Below are 25910 nucleotides of genomic sequence, written 5' to 3'. Positions count from 1 at the left end.
TAGTGAGGACAGCCAGGAGCTCTCGAGACTCTGAATACATATCTGTTGCTGTGGAATCACATAAATGTCAACGCGCAAAGTGAGATTACAGGCTCAGTGTTTTGCAAAGACCCCAAATGGAGGCGTCTGCTGTGCTGTAGCCTGGCATCCTTGACTGAAAACTTCTACTAAATGGTTGTAAGTACACCTGCCATGTAATTGGCCCACCCTGGCGTGACACTGCCGGCAGGGCTTGGGCTCTGCATACAGAACATTACATTAAACCTGATAATATGCTAAGCGTGATAGGCCCGACTGGAAAACTATTTCAATAACTGTGCATGCCTTGGAAACAAATGAAGAAAATAGTGGGGGCAGTATAATGTAAGTGTCTGTGTGTGTGTGTGTGTGTGTGTGTGTGTGTGTGTGTGTGTGTGTGTGTGTGTGTGTGTGTGTGTGTTTATGTGTGCGTGCATGTGTGTGTGTGTGTGTGTATCTGTGATCTGTGTGTCTGTGAGTGTGTTCATGTGTGTGTGTGTGTGTGTGTGTGTGTGTGTGTGTGTGTGTGTGTGTGTGTGTGTGTGTGCGTGTGTGCCTGCATGCATTTTGAAGAAAGTTCTCGAAGACGCCTTTGAAATGTCATGTTCTCTAATACGATCTGAGCATGTAGGAGAAGGGGAGGGAGGTCAGCCAAGGCCTGCGCTGGGCTGCCAAGGTCTGTGTGGGGGAGGAACGGGAGGAATAGGAGAAATGTAAAGTGCATCAAATCTTTTAACAGTGCAGCTCGGCATCGCTGGATTCAGCAGGATTTCCAGTCTGGCACCAACTCTAGCCGTATCTCATACCCAATCCCCACCAGACTAAGCTCCACATAGCTGGCACTCTCAAGGGCAGCACCCTCTCTCTCTCTCTCTCTCTCTCTCTTCCTCCATCTCTCTCTCTCGCTCCCTCTCTCTTTCTCTCTCTCTCTCTTTCTCTGGGCCCCTTTATTCCACTTGTCAAAGTGTGACTGGATCACCTCCAGAGAGCTGGAAGGCGAGGAGGAAGGCGAGGGGTGGGTGGGAGGGGGGAGATGGGGGGGGGGGGGGGGGTGGTAGAGGGGAGCTGGTGGCGGGGCCACGCTCTACATTGTACACATCACAAAATACACCAGACCACCAATGTCACCGTGGCAACAGCCAGGACAAGATGGCTGGCAGCCACGCTGGAGTGAAGGAAGGGGAGCTCTGAGAGATTTCTTTGAGGGTTAGCAGCCCGGCGAGACCAAAGGGAGGGCTGGGTGGGAGTAGTGTGTGTGTGTGTGTGTGTGTGTGAGTGCACGTATGTGTGTGTGTGTGTGTGTGTGTGGGAAAGGGAAGTGGAGGAAGGAAGAGTGTGTGGTTAACAGTCTCAGGCTTCTCTCCTCAAAGCTTCACTCTCATCCCATTTAGCGTGGCCTCTCTAGCTTGCCCTGCCCTGTGCAGCTCCCCTCACGGACACAGACACAAGGGCACAGACCGAGAGAGGGATAGAGAGAGAGAGAGATGGAGAGAGGGAGAGGGAGAGAAGGAGAGAGAGATGGAGAAAGGAGAGGGGAGAGAAGGAGAGAGAGATGGAGAGGAAGAGGCAGGGAGGTGGATTCTGCAGGGGAGAGAAGGAGAGAGAAAGAGGCAGAGATGGAGAGAGAGAGGAAGAGAAGAAGAGAGAGAGGAAGAGAAGGAGAGAGAAAGAGGCAGAGACAGGAGAGGGGAGAGCAGAAGATTGGGCGAGAGTTCAGACAGGACAAGAGTACGGCAGAAACAGAGTGATAGAGAGTGAGCTGGAGGAGGAGTGTATTGGATTTGCTGTGTGGTGTGTGGTGAAATAGGGGTTGAAAACAGACAGGCTGCGAGCTCATGTGAGAGGAGAGTGTGTCTCAAGTAAGGAGAGAGGAGTAGATGGAGATAGAGAGAGAGTGTGTGTGTGTGTGTGTGTAAAGGTAGGGGGAGAGAGCGTGAGATGGAGAGATCCTGAAATTGATGTGGTGCAGAAAGACGGGTAGAGAGAAAGAGAAAAACAAAAGAGAGAGATGGACAGAATCAAGAGAGGCCAAGACATGAGAGAGAGAGAGAAAGAGAGAGAGAGAGAGATGGAGAGAGAGAACGAGAGAGAGATGGAGAGGAGGAGGCAGGGAGGTGGATTCTGCATGGGGAGAGAGAGAGGGTGAAAGAAAGTGTGTGAGAGCAGCTAAAAATAACTCCGCTCCGCAGAGACGACCCCTGTGGCTGCAGTGTGTGTGCGCTTGTGCTTGTGTGTGTGTGTGTGTGTGTGTGTGTGTGTGTGTGTGTGTGTGTAGTGCTGCTGCTGTGGCTGCTCCTGTCTGACCCTGTGTATGTTCCCGTCACTTCTGCACCTCACACTTGTGTAATGCTTACCCTATGACTATACCCTATTATACTCTATGACTATACCCTATGACTATACCCTATTATACTCTATGACTATACCTTATGACTATACCCTATTATACTCTATGACTATACCCTATTACACTCTTTGAGTACACCCTATGACTATACCCTATTATAATCTATGACTATACCCTATTATACTCTATGACTTTACCTTATGACTATGCCCTATTATACTCTATGACTATACCTTATGACTATACCCTATTATACTCTATGACTATACCCTATTATACTCTATGACTATACCTTATTACACTCTTTGAGTATACCCTAATGCTCACACATTGTTCCATGTCTGAGAAGCACCTCAAATTAAAAACGTCATTCAGTCGATGACCACTCAACTCCAGGCAGCAGCTCCCCTTCCACCCTTTTATCTGAACTCTGACTGAGAGTTCTTATGAAACATACCTACTCGTGGAGACACACAGAATCGCTGCATATGCAGCACAGTCTGGAGGAGAGTGCCAAATAATCATGTAGCTTTTGAGCATAATTTTATACCCTACAACAGAATGCTAAACATGATTGAGCTTGAAATGCATGGCTAATTAAGGGAAATACTTCTGACAGCACTGTCTCGTTCATGGTTATGTCTGGGGGTATGTGTGTGTGTGGGTGTGTGTGTGTGTGTGTGTGTGTGTGTGTGTGTGTGTGAGTGTGCGCACCTCTGCTCGTTCTTGTATTTTCCACATCACCCCAGGGCTGAGTTAAATTTGCGCTGCTCTGTATGCCCACGTGTGTTATGCTCCCCCCTTCCCCCTCATTCCATCATACACACACACACACACACACACACACACACACACACGCACGCACGCACGCACGCACGCACGCACACACACGTGTGCATACAGTACACACTCTAAAGATGTCATACATGGTATTGTGACCTAACACCCGGGCTACAGCGAGTCCGCAACTGAAGCATTCCATTCACGTAGTGTAAAAATACATTCAGAAGATTGCTTTAATTTTTTCCCAAACGGACGCGCCGCTATCGCGTCTGGTGTCGCCAGTTCCACGGATGAAAGCTGGAGTTAACTGTTGCCGCAGACGCTACGCAAATGGAAAGCTTCAGCGACTGTATGTATGTGCCCGGAGTAGCCTCCCTGTAAATGTCAAGGAATAGTAGTGGTACTAACTAGTTGAGATAACTGATGAATACCGGTTTCAGAAATGAACATGTACAGTATGTATATTTGACATACAAACAAATAATGACAGTTATTCGTCATTGATTCCTTAAGTGGAGGTTATCTTTCCTGCAAATATCTGTATTTTTATATTGCTAATTTGATCAATAATATATCATGTGAATTGTTTGTTTACGTGATAATTAAGCGAACTCTGCAAAGCAAAGTGTTGGCTGCCAGTTGCCAATTCAGTGTGTGGGAACAGTGAACTAGTGAACTGTTTTTAACTGGATTTGAAACAGTTTGTTTCTATCATTTACTAAGCAACCAATACACACACATACAGTACATAAACACACACACACACACACACACACACACACACACACACACACACACACACACACACACACACACACACACACACATACACACACACACACACACACACACACAGCATGCTTTTTTAAGCTAGAGGGGTCCATCCGCAGGGATGTTCCCGGGTTAAGCATACATTTACTAAAGCACAAAACCAGCAGTTAACTAGCCTGTGATTACGGCAACACATCCTGCATTTCAACATCCTGAACACACACACACAGGCTCACAGATCCAGGCACAAACAAGCACACACACACACACACACACACACACACACTGTTACACTCACAGTGAGATGCGTGTATAGTATATCTAATGAGCTCTATCTCTCTCTCTCGCTCTCTCTCTCTCTCTCTCACACACACACACACACACACACACACACACACACACACACACACACACACACACACACACACACCAAACAGTGACACAAGTGAAATTACAATTATTGCTGCAGGCAGAACCCCCACAGATCCAAGGCAACACATATTCCCCAGTGGTAGACTGAACTAGATAGGACTAGCATGTCTCCTTATGTGATCACTTTATCAGTTTGGTCAGATGACTGTTGGGAAGATGTAAATATTTCTAAAATCACACGTACACACAGAGAGAGAGGGGGGGGGGGGGGGGGGGGGGGGGCGAGAAAGAGAGAGACTCACAAACAAGCAAACATGCAGAAAGAGTTATCAGCAAATTGAATCTGCCATGGCGAGTATTTCCAACGGATTTCAAATGGACAACGGACAACAAACATTACAGCCTCTCTCTCTCTCTCTCTCTCTCTCTCTCTCTCTCTCTCTCTCTCTCTCTCCATATACATACACACTTTCAGTCCCTCTCTCCTCTCTTTATGCCCAATTTCAGATTTCAACCTCGTGCCATGCAGGTTAGATTCACACTGTTGCTATAGAAACAGTCCAATCTGTTTCAGATTGTGCAGTGGTTTTGTTCCTTAGTGCTCTCTCTCTCTCTTTCTTTCTTTCTTTCTTTCACTCTCTCTCTGTCTCGCTCTCTCACATTCTCTCTCTCTCTCTCTCTCTGTCTATCAATATGAGCCAACAAGTTGGCTGGCCTCTGTTCACTTGTAAAAAGAGAGTTTTAACATATACAGTAGAGTACTCACATTCGCACACACCATTGGTAAAGACCCCTTCCTCTAACACACACACACACACACACACACACACACACACACACACACACACACACACACACACACACACACACACACACACACACACACACACACACACACACACACACACACACACACAAAGGCCTCTTGCACAGTAATGTATACAACTGATATCCATGCCTAAATGTGGTCCCAGAAAGACTGTGACAAATTGGTCATGTGGCGTATGGCAGATCTCTGTGCACTTTCTCTCTTTGACAAGCGGTGGCAGCTTGACATTTAAATTGCCAGCCGAGCCCTGCGTTATCCTCGGAGACAGATTAGAGTGCTATCCATATCTCCCCCAGACACACTCCAATTAGTTTATAATTACCAAACACACGCAACGCCCCTTGCCTAGATTCCATCTTCTGACACACACCACGACCAAAAGGCCACCAAATGATTCATAATCTGTGCCGTTTCTGATGTCTTTTCTTCACATTTGATTTGCAACGCTGACATGTCTTGGGCTTTTTGTTATTGATCTGTGGTCTGGTTAAAGGTACACGTCCTCTCTGCAAGCCGATGTGTGAATGACTTTTTGAGTTCATCCCTGCTGCCACCCAGTCACTACTTTCTACTCCGCCCTGCAGTTCACTCTATCTCTCTTTCACTCTATGGGCTCCTCTCTTTCGTCACTGCCCTGTACAAGTTCATCTGTCTCTCCTTCCCTCCCTGTGACTTGACCTCTCTCTGTCTATCTATTAATTCTACCCCCATCCCCCTCTCAGTTCTTGCGGTGGCGTATCTCCCTCCCTCGGTTAGGTCAGAGCGAGCGGTGCTCTTGAGGCCTGTTCCGCGCCCGCTGTCCTCTGCCGGCTACGGCTACGGCGGCGGCTAACGCAAGCTGACGTCCCATCAAAGAGCATGAGGGAGCTCCGTTATGGATCTTCATTAAGGCCCACCAGCCCAACCCAGCCCACGAACCGCTGACGCACCGCAGGGATAGAGATAGATAGACAGAGAGAGAGAAACAGAGAGAGAGAGAAAGAGAGAGAGAAAGGGAGCGAGAGAAAATATACAATGAAAGTCTATTGATATGTATATATGTATATGTTGAGACTTATTGTACTATAAAAACGGCTTTGCCAACTGCCATGCCAGTAAGGCATTTTGAATTTGAATTTGAATATGACAGAGAGAGAGAGAGAGAGAGAGAGAGAGAGAACGGGACAGAGAGATAGACACAGAGAGAAGACAGAGATGGGGACAGTGGAAGAAACTATAGCTCTTTCAGTGAAGGAGAGCTTTCATCTTTTACTCTTTCAGTTGCTTCTCAACAGTTGCTTTTTTTCTCTCTCTCTCTCTCAATCTATTCTTTTTTCACTTTTTAGCTCTTTTGCCTTACAGCTTCTCTGTGACGGAATGGCACATATACATCTAATGCAGGAGTGTGTGGAAATATCAACATGTTTAAAAATGATGCAGCCTACAGTACATTCAATTTGCTAAGTGACTGACTTCTGAGAGAAACACAAAGGAAACATTCATATTGCTTCAAATGGCAAAGGACTGTAAGAATATAAGAATATGAGAATGTAGAGCTGATTGATCGGGCTTAATCACAGTGTCATGATCAAAGCCATCACCCTTCAAGAGTGGCCTGAGATAGGAAGGGATGAAAGTCAGAAAAAAAGAAAGGAAAAGAGAAAAAAAGACAGACAGAAAAGATGGAAACGAAGGCAGAACGAGTGCGAAGGGCGACGGGGGGGAAGCCGTGGCTCATTAGTATGTAACCTCGCGGTTGCCGGGGCTTTCTGAGGCGATTACGGCGCCGCGACGTGGCGCGACTGTGTCTCTTGCCCCTGCGAGCCAATAAACAAAAGAGCCCCGCACCAGATTAAACAGCTAAAATTGGCTGTGCCACCACTGCGCCAAGCGAAAATGGCAAGTCGCACAGGCGTAGCACATCAATGTCCTGCCTGTTTCCACACGCATCAGGCTTAGCCTCCTCTCACCACGCATGCCACTTCCACAAGAGCCAGGCAGTGACAAGCTGCACAGCCCCAGATAGACACCGCAGAGCGGGGAGCGAGAGAGGGAGAGAGCGGGTGGGGGAGCTACCAGAAAACTCAGCTGACAATATGCTAACATGCACTGCCTATGACATTACATACTCCCCCATATCATGCGCTTCTTATAAATGGATTGTGTTGTACACTGGGGGATAGACACCCAACACCCCCGAGCAGTGATGAAACAAATACAAAAAGATGCTGTTGTAACTGGTGTTCCGTCTCGACTGCTTAAACCTATCACCATATATGGACGCGAGTTCTCTCATCCTTTGGCATCATTGTGTTTGTTGTTCTCGTCTGTACCCCCCATTCTCCTCCATTACTTCCCTCTCTCTCTCTCTCTCTCTCTCTCTCTCTTCATTCTCTCTCTCTTTTCATCTCTCTCCCCCTCTCTCTCCCCCACCCTGTCAGGTCCTTCCCGAGATGAGGTAGAGAAAGCAGTAAAATCAGCCTCTGAATATTCCAATCCGGTGATAAGCGAGGGCGGGCTTTGTGCCAGTGCACTCTGGGTAATGCTGCACCCCATTGTTCGCTGACAGCGCTCCATTGAGGGGCCCGCTCTTGGCCCCCGATAGCATCGCCAAGCCGCGTGGACATACTGTCAGATAAAAAGCCGATCCAACATCACACACACACACACGCACACACACACAGAACAACATACACTTCCGAAGCAACCCTAATCTAATCATTGGGGTGGGGAAGGGGGGGGGGGGGGGGGGGGGAGCAGGAAAGGGCTGCTTTAACACCCAATAAAAACAAATAAGAAGATAAACCAACCATAACAATATTAACACTATCGCTAGGATCAGAGAGAGCGATGCTGATAGTGGAAATGGATTTCTCGCTCTCTCTCTCTCCTCTCTCTCTCTCTCTCTCCTCTCTCTCTTTCTCTCTTTCTCTCGGACTCTGTTCTGTTCTGTTCTGCCCCCACGTATTCCATTGCATCACACGGGCGCGTACTCCACTGCATTGCACACGCCTGTAACATTGTGAGCTATGAGTAGCCACGGCACGTTTGAACTTGGCACTCAAGGCGTGTGTATCTGTTCAGCGTCAGCTCCTGCTACATTAGCCAACCAGCAAGACTCATCTTAATGACAGCGGGAGCTTCAGAACACCCACTTGGGGACATAAACAGACATTACAGAGATTTTCTGTCTAAAATCAGCAAGCTAAAAGCCAACCAACTGAGAACACCATCAGTAGCTGTGATAAAGTCGTCTAGCTTGGTATATGATATTTCACTGCTATAACAATGTCAGTGCCCGGCTTGAAAAGCTAACGTTATGCATTTGCAGGGCCACCTGAGTCATGAACAGCCTGGGCAGGAAAAGGGATCAACAGGTGAGTTTATCCCTCCCTCAAATGACCATATACTGTATCATTCTATCAACCAGTGGGTGGTACTATGATTCTTCCAATACTTTGAACAGTAAAAAACCTGCCTTTACAGTATCTTTCGAAAAATCAACCAATGTAAAACAAATGAACATGAGAGTGTATGAAAGTGTATGAACAGTTAAGCTCTTCATGGGCTACTTGAGAGGAGCCTCCTCCTCTGCTGATGGACACCCTACAGTAGCTGGCATGGCGGTTCCCCTGCCTTTTCTCTCCACCTTTTGTGCCGCCACCCCCCGCACACCCACGTCCCCACCCTGACTTTGCTAAGCACCGCTTGTCTGCCAGAGAGTCAAAGAGCCCACGCCCCCTCTTCACAGTCAGACCAAGAGTGGCCAATCAACAATCAGCGCTGTCCGCCGCAAACCTGTTATTTCGCACCCCATAATCATTTCCATCAGGCTCTGCCACGACGGTTGCCACGGCGGCTACGCGGCCAACATTCAAATCACAAAAAAAACCTCTCTTTTTTTTCCCGTTCCAGCCGGGGTGAAGCGCATCGATCAAGGACGCCGCTTTGCCCAAGAGGACCTCCGGCGCCCAGCCGACGCTTGTTTGCTGCTGGCAGCACAAGGGCAGTGGATTCCGTTAAAACAAAGAGACGGCACGGGGCTCCCGCAGTTCTCGTGCTGAAGGTGTTATTTGATTGAAATCCAATGGTCGCTCCGTCAGGAGACGCATTCTAAAAACCATGACACAGCAGGGACACGAGTGGCCAATAAAGACATGCTACTGGGTAGAAGTCTTTCAGCGTTAACTGAATAATCAACTAAAATGGTCTTGCCAAAGAAATTAACTGGTGCTTGTGGAAGTGTTTTCTTTTTGTTCACTTTTAAGTGGACCTTAGATGTAGACAATGTATAGTATACTTTATTAAGTAGCTGATGTCATTTCGCTACATGTTTTGCAACAGTATCTCTATGTGTTTGACAAATAAAACCCTTGAGTCCTTGAATCCTTCAGCATTTCAAGTAGAAATTGTTTTGACTAAATTAGCTGATTAGAGTTCTTCTCAGATCAACATTTCTGTATTGTAAATGATTTATTGTAATATTTTGAGGGATCTTTGATTTCCCTGAGCTGCAAACCATCAAATCATCAGATTAAATTAGAATAATTGAAATTAAAACAAAAATGATTTAAGTAATTTTACATGTAATGAGACTAGAATCACTAGATTATATGAAAGTTTCACTTTTTGAAATAAGTTAGGGAAAATTTCACTTTTCCATGATATTCTCATTTTTGGAGATGCACCTGCAGAACTTCCTTATATTGACTGCTGCAAAAACCTGCCATATACATACCAACTATTACAACATTTTAGAAATATGTTGTTTTTTTTAAAAAAATATATAAGACATTGATTTTAGTATTATCTTCACACTTATTTTGATTGCATAGCCCTTCCTACTTTTAAAAAATACATTAGAATAACGGCCTATATCTATGCTTTGGAACATCACATGTTGAATCCATCAGTAGCCACATACATCCTGCATGCGACCCAAGAAAGGGATCAATGCTACTGTCTACTGGCTAATTGTGTTATATGAGAAATGTACAACACAGATGCTGTTCCCTTCATGTAGTTATACCAATGTATCATTCTTTAGTCATCTAGTTAGTTTACAGTAAAACACTGAGTACAAAACCTCTCTGGGCAATGGCAATGAAAGTCAAAAAGACAATTAAACTGATACAAGTGCTGTCACTCTGGTCGGCCATGAGGCCTTTGAGTAATCTTCAGAACTCAGACTGCAGCACTCCCTATCTTTGACTCCAGCTAGCAGATATGGAGCTAGTTATTGCCAGAGGTGCACAACTAAGTTCTACATCAACTTCCAGTGCTGAGTGATCTTTGCCATTGCTCTGTCATATCTGAGGTCAATGTTGACCCAGAAAAGTCTAAAGAGTTTGATATGTATCCACAACCACACACACACATACACAAACCAGTTGATGTTACTATCATTCTTCCAATACTTTGAGCAGTAAAAACCCCTAGCTGTATCTTTTGAAAAATCAACCAATGTAAAACAAACACACACACACACACACACACACACACACACACACACACACACACACACACACACACACACACACACACACACATTTTTGGATAATAGTTTGTTGTTGATGTTTTGTGGATTGCCAGGGATAGCATACCAATCACAAGACCCCCTGACCACAAGACCAGTGTTGGTTACTGGCATGTCAGCTAGCAATAGCAAATAATGGGAATGCACTGGCAGATGTGAAATCCTGTCATATGTGCACATGTAAGCTCGACTTTCTGTATTGGACTGAAGCCACTGCTTCAATTTAATTTCAATTTCAATTTAATTTCACTTATAGAGTGCTAAAACATTACACATGTCTCATGGCGCTTTACAGAGTGTTAGTGACTCCAGTCACTAACAAAACTGGGGTTAGGAAAACCGCTTGAAGCCATGTACCCTCCTTTATTTATTTGGTTATTTGACAGGGGCCATGTACAGAATAATTCCTGCACCAGATTTAGCTATAGAGCTAATTTGCATCTGTGGTCCTCTCCAACACATGCAAAATAATAACAACCTGAACACCAAGTTGCATTTCAGTTGACATATTTTGAAAGTAATGTTAATTTCCTATCAGGCCTTTACTGCTTTATTGCACAATTGAAGACGTTCAGATATTCATGAGGCCCGCAATATTACCACATTACCATTTAGTTCACATTTCTATAGCACGCACCCATTCTCTTGGGTTTCTCTCTCACACTCACACGCACACGCGCACGCGCACGCGCACACACACACGCACGCACACACACACACACACACACACACACACACACACACACACACGCACACACACACGCACACGCACACGCACACGCACACGCACACGCACACGCACACGCACACGCACACACGCACACACGCACACACACACACACAGCCATGTCTCCAGCCCAGAGGGCCAAAGGGGGGGTTGCAGGCAGGCTGGTCCTTCCCCTCTGCGAGTCCTTCATGGCTGTTTGGCTGGAGATGGAATGAGGGAATTGTCCTTTGGAGCGTGTCCTGCTGGATTTCTTGGGGTATTGATTCCTGTTCCCGCCGGAGCGCACGGTTATGGGGGGGATCGATGACTGGGACTTTAGACAAGGGAGGCACAGTCAGCCTCCATCCCCACCATCCCCACCACCACCACCACCACCCAACCTCCACAGCAGCACCCCCCCACCCCCCTCTCCTGAGGCTCTATGTCCCCTTTTCACTCCCTCAGCTCTGCCAAAAACTCATGCAGAGATCGACCAGGAAAAAGAGAGAGAGAGAGAGAGAGGGGGGGGGGGGGGAGTGGGGGTAGTGCTCAGGGCTCTTAAGAAATCATCACTGGAAAAAAAAACTCTTACTTCCTTTGGAAACTCAATGAGTGGACTGACAGTCTCTCTCTTTTTTGTCTCCCTTTCTATCTCTCTCTTTTGGTCTCCTGTCTCTTCATTCTTACTTACACTCTCTCATCTCTCCCTACGATGGAACAGGCACTCTCTGGTGGGGGGGGGAAAAGCTCCAAAAAGCTGTAAAATTCTCCAGAAGAAAGAGGGGGTGAAAAGAGGGAGAATAAGGGTGCACAGAAGCCAGAGAAAAAGAGGAGAAACGAAGGAAAGTCCACTTTGAAAAGCGTCACTTTAGCAAACTACTGGGCCTGCAATTACGCCTAAATGTACCCATCTGAGGGGGTCATCACAGTATCTGGAACAGCTGCAGCGGGGTGGGGTTGGGCGCGTCATTGGGCTGGCCAATGAGACTTGAGTATTGGACAGATCAGACACTTGATTGGTCAGCCTATTTGTAGTGGACGGAGACACATGGACATACATGTCCTGACAGGCAGATAGTACAGATGGGAATAGTGTGCTCTAAAACATACACACATCTGTCAGCATTGAACTTCTTTACATTTAAAAATGCACTCCAGCAATTAATTTCGTCTGAAAAATCAGGTTCTTAAAACTTACGTTTTTCAACTGTTCCTACAGTATAAGATACGTACTGTATGTGTTTGGTAATCATGAAAAAATCCCATTATGTGGTTAAAATGACCTGTATGCATCTGTAGTCTCTCTGCCTCATCTCCGATATAAAGAGGTAATCGCCTCTTGTCCTGGTCCATTCCAAGATCTCTGGATCCATGTTCTATGTTCTCTTGTCATGTTCTCTCTTGTCATGTGTGCCATGTTCCTCTGTTGTTCAGTTCCAGCACTTCCAGGTTTTCTATTGATTTGAGTCCTACACACCCGTTCCAAGTCATCCAATCTCTCTCGCTATTTAAACCCTGTCTTGTGCTTGTTGCTTTGCTGAATCATTCTGAGAGGGTTTCATCCAAGGAACGAACAGCGACACCCCGAACACTTACTGCCTGCTTGACAACTCGGTTTAACAACATTATCAACTGGTTAACAATGGCATGCTAATGCTAGATGGCTAGTTCTGACGCTTATCTTGTAAAGCTAAATGTCCAGACAGACATGTGGGGGAAAAAATGGTCTTGAACTTCATTTCAGTCACATGGGCATGGAGGAGCCTGGAGGCCCCTTCTACTTTTGTTGAAGGAATGACACGTGTCAATGTTCATTAACGCAGTGCCACACACACACACACACACACACACACACACTCATTGGGGACATGGTTTCAGACCGCCGTCACAATTCCACACATGGGCTGTGATGCCGCGGAGGGCTTTAGAACCCCAAGGCCCGGCTGGTCCGCGGATCATCACACAGGCTCGGCGGGAGACCAGAACCAGCCGGATTGTCCGTTTTTTTTTATCCCCTCTTCTTCCTTCTCCTCCGCTCCTTCCCTCCTCTCCAGCGGCGAGCAGATGGAAGTCCGTTCGGTGGCGCGGAGGATCGCCCCGCTCGTGAGTTCCATTACCTGCCCTGCAGGCTGGCTCGTGATTTCTCTTCGCCACACGCCCCGTCAAGTGCAAAAAAAAAAAACCCTCCTCCCCATTAACATGGATTTGTGACACCATTTTCCACAGTTTTGTATTTTTTAACCTTCATGCTTATCGATGTTTCTAAACGGCCTCGGCGCTTGTTTAGAAATCCATTTTGCGTAGCTATTTAACGCAGCTCTGTGACAATGGGGTCGAGATCAGTGGATCACTGGGGGCCTGGCCGCCCCCCTGCATCAGTTTCACCTGAATGGATACAGACCGAACCCTGACAAAGGCAAACATGACAAGTGCAATCATGCACATTCGCACGGTCCCCCTGTAAAATATTCATCTGCTCGTGAAATATATGTGCATACTCTGATCTGAATCTATTCGTCTCGTCCGCGCGCAACACCACACATTTTCTGACTGTGGCTATCGAAGCATTTCATGTAGTTCTATTACCATCATGATGGGGGTTACATCAGCCACCGTACACAGAGAAGTGTAAGCTGGTAAATTTTCCATCTGAGAAACATCCCTAAAGTTCAGAACGGGGGAGACGACCTCACAGTTAGACTCCTTTGTGTCCAGGTGATCTATTTGCATTTGAACTGTTCCCATTGTGTGTGTGGCCGGCCATTTGGGAAAAGGCCCTCGGACACACCTCTTCTCCCCCTCTCCATGCCTCTGATGAATTAATGTTGGAAACTGAAATGTATCTGTTTCATGACAAATGATAATACATCCATGTTTGGTCTTGAATTAATACTTGTAATGTGGGCAACAGCCTGATCACAGTTTCATTGCAATCTAATATTTGTACATGGTTATAGACTAAGAAATACACTATAGAGTTTTAGACGCCACACCCACTTTCAGGTAAAGAAGCCCTGCTGAGTCGGGAGTGGCTGGATGGATGAAAAGGGAATCTCTTGGTGTGATGCGCTCTCTTCTCTCACTTTCTCAGCTTTGGGCAAGAGGTGACTCTTCTCTTCCTGCTCTGCTCTGGTCTAGGCAAGAGGTCACACTGACCTCTCTGCCCCTCTCTTTCTCTCTCTCTCTCTCCCTGCCTTTCTTTCTCTCTCTCTCTCTATCTTTTGATTTCTTTATGGGGTTTGTTATTTTCATTATTTGATATATTGTTTTATCTGGTGTATGTAGCATTGTAACTTGGTAACTTGTTAAGGTTTAAGTCCAAGTTTATTGTTTTGTTTTGAGGTTAAGTTCATTTTCTCCTTTGTTCCTTTGTTCAAGGACAATTACTGATACTTTTACTCTTACCTAAGGCTTAAGGCCTAATAAATGGTTAATTCTCCTCGCTCAGTTTGCATATCTCTAAAGATCTAGTGTGCCATTCCATTCTCTGCCATACTTCAACAAACTAGTTATTTGGTAATGTATTAGAGGTTACAATACAATCTATGGAGTCAGATTTAATCGTGGTGAATTTCCTAATATTATTACCATTTAACTCCACATGGCTACTGATCCATTGTTCTTCACGCATGTAAAGGGACAACGTCCGACGTGTTTGTGTAGCGCGTTTGGGACTGTTTTTGCACCCTCTTACAAGTGGCGACCCCGACCGTGATCGTTATGACGGGATGTACCTATATTTCTGAAATTTGGTGAGTAGAAAAACTTCTTAAAGACGTGTAGCAGAAAGCACACGCATAGGCCTACGCATCAACTCACCTAAAGATTCAGAAACTTTGCTCTCTCCGTTATACGGAAATACGAACATGGACAGATGTAGACACGTGATAATATTTCTTTGTTTAATACATTAAGACAGAGAATGGCTGAAATTGTTGAAACTGAAGGCATTACTTCTTACTCTAGTGGGATAGAGATATGCAACTGGCGATTTTTCATTGAAATACATGCGTTACAAACAACAAAACATGCAATGATGGACGGTGTTATCTTGTTACTTCTCATTCTTTTCATATATTCATTCTTGAACACCGCGCAGTCATTGAAACCTTTCTCTGATGCGAGATATGTGGCTATCCCCAAAGCGATGTTAGAATATGTTGCTTCGTCAGAATTGTCGTTCACAGCCGACTCAAGCAACGACGTCTCTTCTAACACCACTGGAACAGCGCAAACACACTGCGAAAAGGAGGCTATCCAACACATGGACGCAAACGACCCAAGCATTGTCTGCAACTCATGTGGAAAATCAGAACATGAGATGCAGACATGTTGGTCAACAGGCTTTCGAAAACACCGCCAACGCAGAGTCCAATCATCTAACACCTTTGCTTCTCCTATCAACCCCCATGCCTCTGGACCCATCCATTGTTCTAGGTGTTAAGGCGCAAAATTGCCGTGTGTGTGTGTGCTTTCACTGAAGGACAATGTAATGATGCAGACTAACCATTCAAGACCATGGTAAGACAGAATTTATATTTTTTAAACTGAACATGATAACATTAACCTAAACTAATAATAGCACAGATAATTCCATGCAACAACCTGTAGCATTGTTCTCCCAAGGTGCTCTGATGGGAAATTTGTTAGTCAGATATTCAGACAGTGTTTTAATTTACTTTGAAGATAATGGTATTTGCTAGCTTGTTGTATGCTCATGTATAGTGAGTGTGTAGACTCTGTAAGTGTTGAGGCTTGAAAGCATTTAACTGTGCAGATGCTAGTAGCATGATTATTCTTCACACTTTTTGTTTTTCTTTATACTCACCGGTTAAACCAAATGAACGGTCACTGAACCAAAGAGTATCTGCTGAATGAATGTTAGGTTGGATCTCTCGTGACTAACAAATAATGCCCATAAAAATGTATATTAAAAAAAAAAAAAAAAAAAATGGGAGATACAATGTTGTAGATTGTTGATTAGTATGACTACCACCTGAAATTTTAATGTCTGTACCTGTCTCTGCCAAAAGGAGGCCCATGTGCAGCTGACTGTGTGGCAGACACATCATGCCGACATTCTTATACCAACTAAATGTTAAGTCTATTGTTGAATGTCCAGAAGTGATAAAGCACATACACACACACAAGTAAATTTTCGATTAATGATTTAAATTGAAGAATTTTAACTGCTGGGATGAACTAATTTGCTTTCCTTTTAACCAATCATTTATATACATTCTTTGATTATTTGACTTGATTTTCTTGATAGATTTGTATTCAGTATGCAAATAATGCCAGTGACAAAGATGATTTATCTTATGAAACATTTTTTTTTCAATTTGAGATACACCAGAATGTGTTTAATTCCATTTATTTTAAAATTTGTATATCGGTTTGTTTGTTTTGCTCTTTCTCTCTTTCCTGTCTTTTCCCTATATACATGCCCAACTCATCGAAAAGCAAAAGACTATTGATATTCTAATGTTACAGCAGACAGACGATACTCTCACGATTCTGCTCAACTCCAGATTGCTTTTACACAAAGAAGAATGTTCCACGCTACAGCAATGCTCACCTGATCCTGAGAACTTGTTTCAGACCGGAGAAGCTCGGTCAACTAATGTCAAAACTACTCTGAGAGATTCCTTCGGACACTATGGACAAATATGTGAATATGGATGACCAGCTTTAATTTTTTGACACTTATGAGATAATGACTTCACAGTGTCAATGGGGCGACTGTAAGCTGGTAAATTTTCCATCTGAGAAACATCCCTAAAGTTCAGAACGGGGGAGACGACCTCACAGTTAGACTCCTTTGTGTCCAGGTGATCTATTTGCATTTGAACTGTTCCCATTGTGTGTGTGGCCGGCCATTTGGGAAAAGGCCCTCGGACACACCTCTTCTCCCCCTCTCCATGCCTCTGATGAATTAATGTTGGAAACTGAAATGTATCTGTTTCATGACAAATGATAATACATCCATGTTTGGTCTTGAATTAATACTTGTAATGTGGGCAACAGCCTGATCACGCTTTCATTGCACTCTAATGTATGTATACATAATTGTAGAGTAAGAACTACACGGGAGAACTTCAGGTGGTAGACACACCCACATCCCACCCACAGGGTTGGGGGGGTGACCTGCATGATAGTTTAAGGTTGAGAATTTCTCACCTCGCTCTCTTCTCTCACTTTCTCAGCTTTGGGCAAGAGGTGACTCTTCTCTTCCTGCTCTGCTCTGGTCTAGGCAAGAGGTCACACTGACCTCTCTGCCCCTCTCTTTCTCTCCCTCTCTCTCTCCCTGCCTTTCTCTCTCTCTCTCTATCTTTTGATTTCTTTATGGGGTTTGTTATTTTCATTATTTGATATATTGTTTTATCTGGTGTATGTAGCATTTTAACTTGGTAACTTGTTAAGGTTTAAGTCCAAGTTTATTGTTTGTTTTGAGGTTAAGATTACTTATCCTTTGTTACTTTGTTTAAGGATAATTACTGATACTTTTACTCTTACCTAAGGCTTAAGGCCTAATAAATGGTTAATTCTCCTCGCTCAGTTTGCATATCTCTAGAGTCTAGTTGTGCCATGCCATTCTCTGCCATAGTTAACATCATTAGTTATTTGGTAATGTATTAGAGGTACAATATAATCTTAATGGAGTCAGATTCTTGGTGAATTTCCTAATAACATTACCATTTAACTCCACATGGCTACTGATCCATTGTTCTTCACGCATGTAAAGGGACAACGTCCGACGTGTTTGTGTAGCGCGTTTGGGACTGTTTTTTCAACCTTTACAGAAGACAGACTCAAATTAATCACAAAAAAAAAAGTGAACCTGGGAGATGCAATGCAGATGTACGCAAAGACAAAAATATCAAATATGCAGATCCAGTTGCCAAGGCGAGCTAGGGGCTCTGAGGGGACCTGAATGGAGGACCCCTCATTGGTGCCCCTGCTTTCTGCCTGATTAGGGGTCTGTGGAGATGGCCCTCACACGGCTAATGTATTCAGTGGTTAATGTGCCCGTGGGCACCAGAGAAGAGAGGCAGTGAGAAGCTCTCCTTCTTTTTGAAGAGCCAATTATTTCAAACAGAGCCTTTCCACAGGAACAAGGGAGGTAACACACAGCCGCTGCTGTCCTCTCTCTCTCTCTCTCTCTCTGTCTCTCTCTATCACACACACACACACACACACACACACACATACTGGCAGACACAGACACACCTATGCCCATCCAAATGCCGTATACATTGATGTGTAAAATACCCTCAGTAACATTGAGAAGATGAGACGTAAAGCCATTTATTCAGAAGAAAAGCGTGTGCTATGTTATTATAGGTTCAGGGGCTCATACATAAAGTACACATAGAAAAAAGGCACACACACACACACACACACACACACACACACACACACACACACACACACACACACACACACACACACACACACACACACACACACACACACACACACACGCAAATACACACAGACACACAACACAGACACACAGACACAAACAAACACACAGAGACACAGACTCAGACTCAGACACAGACACAGACACAGACACAGACACAGACACAGACACAGACACAGACACAGACACAGACAGACACAGACACAGACACAGACACAGACACAGACACAAACCCCCTAACAGAACATGGATATGCTGTGATTCTGACACTACTTTGAAAAAAGAGCATATACTGCACATTCACATTAAATGTGAAGGGTAAATGTCAAACAGGTCTGACAGAAATGTGCAGTCATAAACATTGACGATGCTTTGTGTAAATCCTGCTCTAGTCACTGTGGACATATACCTGTCCCATATCATATGCAGTCCCACCCCATACCCTCATGTAAAGCTGAAAATGGTGAGGAAATGCCAATATAACATAAATGAATCCAAAAGGAATTGTGGTAAAAATTGTGACATAAAATAATGAATTATCTGTAATTCACACACACTGACAGACATTCATGCATGCAACCCACACACACACACACACACACACACACACACACACACAGACACACACACAGACACACACACACACACACACACGCACACGCACACGCACACGCACACGCACACGCACACGCACACGCACACGCACACGCACGCGCGCGTACACGCACACCGGCAACGCCTTGCCTTATGTCTTGTTTTATGATGAAAGGCTTGATTGATTACAGAATGATGATTACCGTAAATGGCCTGGAAGATGGCTTCCTCTCTTGTTGCTTCTCTCTTTCTCTCTCTCTCTGTCCCTCTCTGCCTTCCTCTTCACTCTCTCTCTCTCTCTCTCTCTCTCTCCACGGTAACCCATCTGTGGAGTGCCTCTCTTTTCCCCTAATGGCACTGCTATTAGCGCTAATGCATTTCAAACATACAGCAGCTGCCACATCACACACACACACACACGCACGCACACACACACAGAGACACACACACAGACATACACACACACACGGTCACATCTTCTACTTTTCTTCTTTTTCTTCTTCTCCTTGCCACTCTCCCTTCGCTCGCTCCATTTTTATTCGTTTCATGTTCCATTCTTCCCGATATCCGTTCATTCTGGTCGGTAACCTTCCTCAGCTTTCAGCTGTACGACCGTCTCTCTCTCCCATTCCATCTTCCTCTTCTCCGTGACGGTGTGAATGTTCCTTTACCTCCCTCCCCACCTCTCTCTCTTCTCTATCTCTCTCGCTCTCTCTTCGCTCTATCCATCCCCCTTTGTCTTTCCTCCGTCTTGCCGCTTCTTATTTGTTTAATCAGGCGCCCCATGATCTTTCGTGTGTTTGCTGTTGCTCGCTGACAAGTACAAGTGCTGGTACACGCGCAGGCAAACCACTCGAACTGATGGCCCCACTCCAGCGATGCGTTCAGGGCATGGGATTAGAACCTGCAGTGCTACCCGGGACATGTCATGTTCCACGAGCTTTTTCGCTTTAACCGCAACCTCTCATGAAATTCGGTGCATTCATGACAGGCACACAACTATTAAGTGCTACACAACACATAGACCAGCCCCAGGTCATAAAAAGACCAGCGCAAGAGACCACACGGTGAAACACAAGTAGACTTGTCTGTGAGATGTGAACCACCAGAGCACTGTGTGTTCTGAAACGTCTTGTGGGATCAATTTTGCCGTCAGCAACCTTCTTTTTGTTCAATCACAAGTGTGCTACAACCAGGCTGGCATGCATTTGAAATTCTCATCACCTACCACCCCCCACCCTCTCCTAAATGCAGTACATGCCAATTGTGTGGGTAGCGTGCTATGAAATAGATTGTATGAGAGTGAGCGTCTATGATCTGACATGATTATTTCAAAATGATTTGCAATTTCTTGTCATCAAACGTGATTATACAGTTACCCACAGCAGTGTAGCAGAAACGCCGGGGTGGGAATTATGCTAAATCAGTATTAGAGTTGCTGCTGAATGTTTTTCACAGTATTTTTCATAGCGCCCTTCCAGTGGTGTAGCCTGGTAGTAAAAGCAGACCCTAGAATCTTTCAGATTAAGGGCGTACTCACACTAGGCAATTCGTACCGTACCCGAGTACACTTGCCCCCTAAAGTCCGGTTCGTTTCACCAGTGTGATCGCTTTGTTCCGTACCGGGGTACGGTACGCTGCTAGTACGCTTGGAGGAGGTGGACTCTGGTACGGTACGCATGTAAGCACAAGACGTCATTAATGATACGTTTGCATAACGATTCTAGAACACAGCAACTCAATCGTACCCAAGTACGGTTTGATATATGCAGTGTGAGCGCAGACCAGGGACCAGAGGCAACCGTGCTCCAGTATGGTACGGGTGAAACGTACCTAGTGTGAGTGCGCCCTAAGGGTCTGGCCACGAATAATGAAAATGGCCTAAATCGAGGGGCAGCACCAAGGATGCATTTGCAGTTTTAGCACTGTCGTCATCAGTTCAGCTCGCCCACTCCTTTTTTGGTTACCACGGATTCCTGAGGTAAAAGTAACGTGCATCATTGCTCATTGCCAGAGTATCTTGCGCACACAATTCAAATTGTGCTCTCGCGAGAACTCTGGATATCCAGGGTACCGGTGGTGTGTGAGCACTGCTGACACAAACAGCTCCACATAACGGTGCCCGTAACACACCATTATTAAGCGGCCCGGCCTATAGCATTAGCAGTTGTACAACATTCAGTTCTGGGTTACAGAAAACAGCTAGAGGTCATCGGTTCGGGCGAAGTCAGCGACAGAAGAGGTCAATGGCTTGACTCCAGCTGACTGGGTCGCGGATTCAGATTGGTGGAAACAGTTGAGAGCAAAGACGAGTGTAAAGAAAGGGCCCATTAGCGGAAGCATTAGCGGGGTGAGTGGCGTTAACTGCTGGCCCTTGGGCCACGCGTGGCACTCTCATGTTTATAACCCGGGACACTGCATTAATCCGCAACGGGGGAGAGAGGATTCCCAAAGCCAGGGTGACACAGCCAATGGCCAATGACCTTGGGAAATAAGGGGCAATAAACGGCCTAAATGTCTATTTCACACACTGTTGCTTTTGGAGGGGTGTGTAAGTGCCGCGCAGACCTGTCACCTCCATCACGGCTGCTGACGAGGGGACGGCAGGAAGATAAATCTCTGTCCACGCGTCATGTGACCACCGCTACCCAATGAAGGGTGTCGCTCTGACAGCAGGGGTGGAAAGACTTTGTTCCAGCATGCTCCGCCTGTAGCATCCAAAGCTAACTATGCTAAATGCTTCCAATGGGGCTTTAACCCACCTAGTGCCACAGACCAGATAATAACACCAACCAACTGTTGATCATGAAAACAGCTTGGGAAACTGTCTTGAGGTGAAGTGGCTTCAAGAGACACATGCAGGTGTGATTGCGTGGATTGCTGTGGCCACAGGAATCCAAGGGAGCCCTGTGACTGTCACTGGGAAAGCGAGCGTGAGCGTTTCCTGGGTGCCACAAGCTGAACAGAAGGAGTGTCTCTCAATGAAACTTTACGATGTCACCTCTATTTGGAGAGGACAGCAGATGGGCTGGGCCAGGTAGGAGCAAAGCATTAATAAACATAAACAAACACACACACTTGCGCGCACACACACACAGGCACGCAGACACACACAGGCACGCAGACACACACAGGCACGTAGACACACACACACACACACACACACACACACACACACACACACACACACACACACACAGGCATGCAGACACACACACACACACACAGATGCAAAAAAGGCACACAGCCAAAAAAATATTCAAGCTTTTCACAAAACCCAGAGAAGTGCTCAGACGCTATAGTTACCCTTTTCAATCTTTCCCTCTCTTTCCCTACCTCTTTCTGACACATACACACAAATACGTTTTCCCTTCTCTCTCTCTCTCTCTCTCTCCCTCTCTCTCTCTCTCTCTCTCTCTCTCTCTCTCTCTCTCTCCTCTCTCTCTCTCTCTCTCTCTCTCTCTCTCTCTCTCTCTCTCCTCTCTCGCCGCCTGCTCCCTCCACCCGTCGGTGGTAAGATGCTTTTTGCTCATTGCCCCTAATGTGCCCAAAGAGCATGCCGCCCTAATCTAATTACGCTGCCAGTCAGCAGACTGCTCACCCAGAGAGACACCAGAAGAACGGGCGCACGCATGAGGGGAGGGAGGAAAAGAAGGAGAGAAAGAATAAATAATGAAATGACTAAAATGAATAAAATAAATAAAATAAGTCCGCAAATCTACGAGTGGAGGAGAAATCTCCTGGCAAGGGCGACGTGCCATATCTCCATCACTCCCATCCCTCCTTTTCCCTCCCTCCCTCCCTCCCTCCCTCTCTCTCTCATTCTCTCCCTCCCTCTGCTGAACGTTTTGAAATGGTTTCAGCCTCTCGCTCCTGCTGAGATTCATTACCTGGCCTAATTATAAAGGCAAATGAAATCAGGGCCGATACATTATTAATGGCCGCACCACCATTAGGATTCATTTGCTGTATTTGCAACAATATGATATTTTCAAACTGTTTTCATGCCTGATTAAAGACACAGGCAGATAAGGGGAGAGAGAGAGAGAGTGAAGGGAGGAGATAGAGAAAGGGGGGAGAGAGAGAGAGAGAGAGAGAGTCAGAAAGAAAGTCAGGGAGAGAACAGTACATGACCAGAGAATGAAAGAGTGAACGTCAGGTTGGTGTGCGAGGGCAGGTGTTATGCCACAGCTAAAATGCTTTCTATTACCATAAGCTACATTAAATCCAGCAGCATAGACATAGATGCAGTGTGTTTGTGTGTGTGAGTGTGAGTGTGTGTGTGTGTGTGTGTGTGTGTGTGTGTGTGTGTGTGTGTGTGTGTGTGTGGTCACATACAGTATGTGTACATTTGTGAAAGAATATGTCCATGTTTGTGTGTGGCTGTTTATTTGTGTGTTTGTGCAAGTGTTTGTGTGTGTGTGTGTGTGTGTGTGTGTGTGTGTGTGTGTGTGTGTGTGTGTGTGTGTGTGTGTGTGTGTGTATGAATGTATGAGTGTATGTGTGTGTGAGTATGTCCTGAGAGAGATACAGAGAAGCCTCTCCAGCCAGTGACTCTGGAGACTAAGCAGGCATGAAGAGAAATGGACTTCTCTGGGAAGAGGGTCTCATAATTATTAGTTCTAAAGCCCTTTCTCAAATATCCCCTGGGACACGGGGGGTTAAAAATCCATTTGGGGGAAGTGTACCATGACAGCAAGCTCTGTCTCCCTGGAGACAGCCAACATGACAGCGGATGAGAGGGGTGGGGGGCTGGGGGGGCAGCAGAAGAGATAGACTAGAGATGTATGTGGCCTTTCTCCAGATTTCTCTTTCCTTTTTACCATAGATGATGGATGGCTTGTGTGTGTGTGTGTGTGTGTGTGTGTGTGTGTGTGTGTGTGTGTGTGTGTGTGTGTGTGTGTGTGTGTGTGTGTGTGTGTGTGTGTGTGTGTGTGTGTGTGTGTGTGTGTGTGTTTGTGTCTGTGTGTGTGTGTGTGTGTGTGTGTGTGTCTGCGCGCAAGCTTTCACATTTACATACATATATGTATGTACTCTTTTAAAGTGCACTGGTAAAGAACTGTGCTTGTCTCTTGACTTTGGTGAAAGCTGCTTTTTTAAAATATCTATGTCGTACATTAACTCTACCATGTTTGACCACTGAAGCATTCAACAGTTCAAGAGTTTGGAGCAAGAGTTTGGAGCGAATTTGTAGAATTTAGTACATTCAATGTCTTAGAACAATTTCTTCTGGTAAATATTCTTTGGAAGGACTTCCAATAACTGTGAAAATCTGTCAAAAATGATCATCAGTGATATTGACCTTTAGAGCAGTCTAATGCCCCTCTCTCATACACACACCCACACACACACACACCCACATACACACACACACACACACCCACACACCCACAGACATACAGTACATACATACAGACAGACACACACACACACACACAAACACATACGCAAAATTACATTTTGTAATGTAATTATTAAACTATCGCGACATAAGTTAATATGAAGTAGTATGTCAAGTGATAAAATCAAGCAGGATGGGGTTTTTTTCTGTGGATGGTTCTCATGACATTGATTTGACAATGATTTCACCTATTCACATCCCCCCCAAACAACCAGCTCACACTGGAGTCTTCTAAGGGCTTTTCAAACGCTTGCATGTGACAAACAATAAATAGAAAAGGAAAGAAATGAAAATAAGAAATAGAAAGAAAGAAAGAAAGAAATGATAAAGTAGAGAGAAAGAAAGAAAAAGACAAAGACATGATGAAGTCTCTTACTTTGAGGCCGTCTTGCCAGGGATGCTCCTTCTGCAGTCGCTCCGCCTCTTGTGCCAGTTTCTGTTGGAGGACAAAAGGGGAACATGGAGGTCAGTGGTGGAGGAGTGAGACCAGACCACGGGCAAACACCGCTACCTATTCCTAGTTACGCATACATCATTGTACAGTATTATTTACTTTTTACTTTTATTTTTATCACATTTATCCTACTGTTGTCCTTATTGCTGTGTTGTACAGCACTTTGGAAACCTTGTGTTTGCTTAAATTGTGCCGTATTAAATAAAGTGGATTGGATTGGATTGGATTGGATTGGATTGGATTGGATCAACAGTTAGGTCTGGTCAAGCTATTTATTAACTTCTGATTGGACGAGAGGCATTCCAGTCATCATGAGTGGCAAACGCCACTCAAGACTTTTTTACTGCTGGTAACTGACTGCATATTGCACTGAATTACCAATACAAACATTCCATTCATTCATAGCGAGAGAGGAACGAATTACAGCCGTGGTGATGTCCTTTCCCAACCCCACACCCACTCGTGTAATGCTTAAACAGAATTTACTGCATGGATTATCATCCAACAGTAGCTATATAGATACACACAATATGCCCCTTAACTGTGGTGTTTATATGAATAAGACAATCCCCATATGGTCAACATACGCACACTTCACCCCACCTCAGAGGTGTTGTGCTGCACGTCCTCGCATTCAGTTTTTGAGGCTGTCACTTCTACCTTTTTCTATACGTGGCATATTTAGGCAATTTCG

General features: G+C 45.3%; 1 protein-coding gene and 1 long non-coding RNA gene across 2 annotated transcripts in view; one reads left to right on the top strand and one right to left on the bottom strand.

The window, feature by feature from the left end:
* The window catches only part of cacna2d2a (calcium channel, voltage-dependent, alpha 2/delta subunit 2a), a 237236-nt gene that overhangs the window by 111583 nt on the left and 99743 nt on the right, over positions 1–25910 (bottom strand). The window contains exon 4 of the mRNA XM_062546222.1: positions 25139–25198. Coding sequence (XP_062402206.1) covers positions 25139–25198 — 60 coding nt within the window. The remainder of the gene's footprint in view (positions 1–25138; positions 25199–25910) is intronic.
* LOC134092765 (uncharacterized) lies at positions 75–9264 on the top strand. The gene is made up of 3 exons (XR_009940260.1): positions 75–177; positions 8431–8476; positions 9015–9264. It is a non-coding gene; the product is annotated as an uncharacterized LOC134092765 (long non-coding RNA).

Source organism: Sardina pilchardus, chromosome 9 (assembly GCF_963854185.1).
Source record: "Sardina pilchardus chromosome 9, fSarPil1.1, whole genome shotgun sequence".
NCBI lineage: Eukaryota > Metazoa > Chordata > Actinopteri > Clupeiformes > Clupeidae > Sardina > Sardina pilchardus.
Note: the sequence above shows the minus strand (reverse complement) of the source record. Positions and strands in the feature narration are given on the sequence as shown.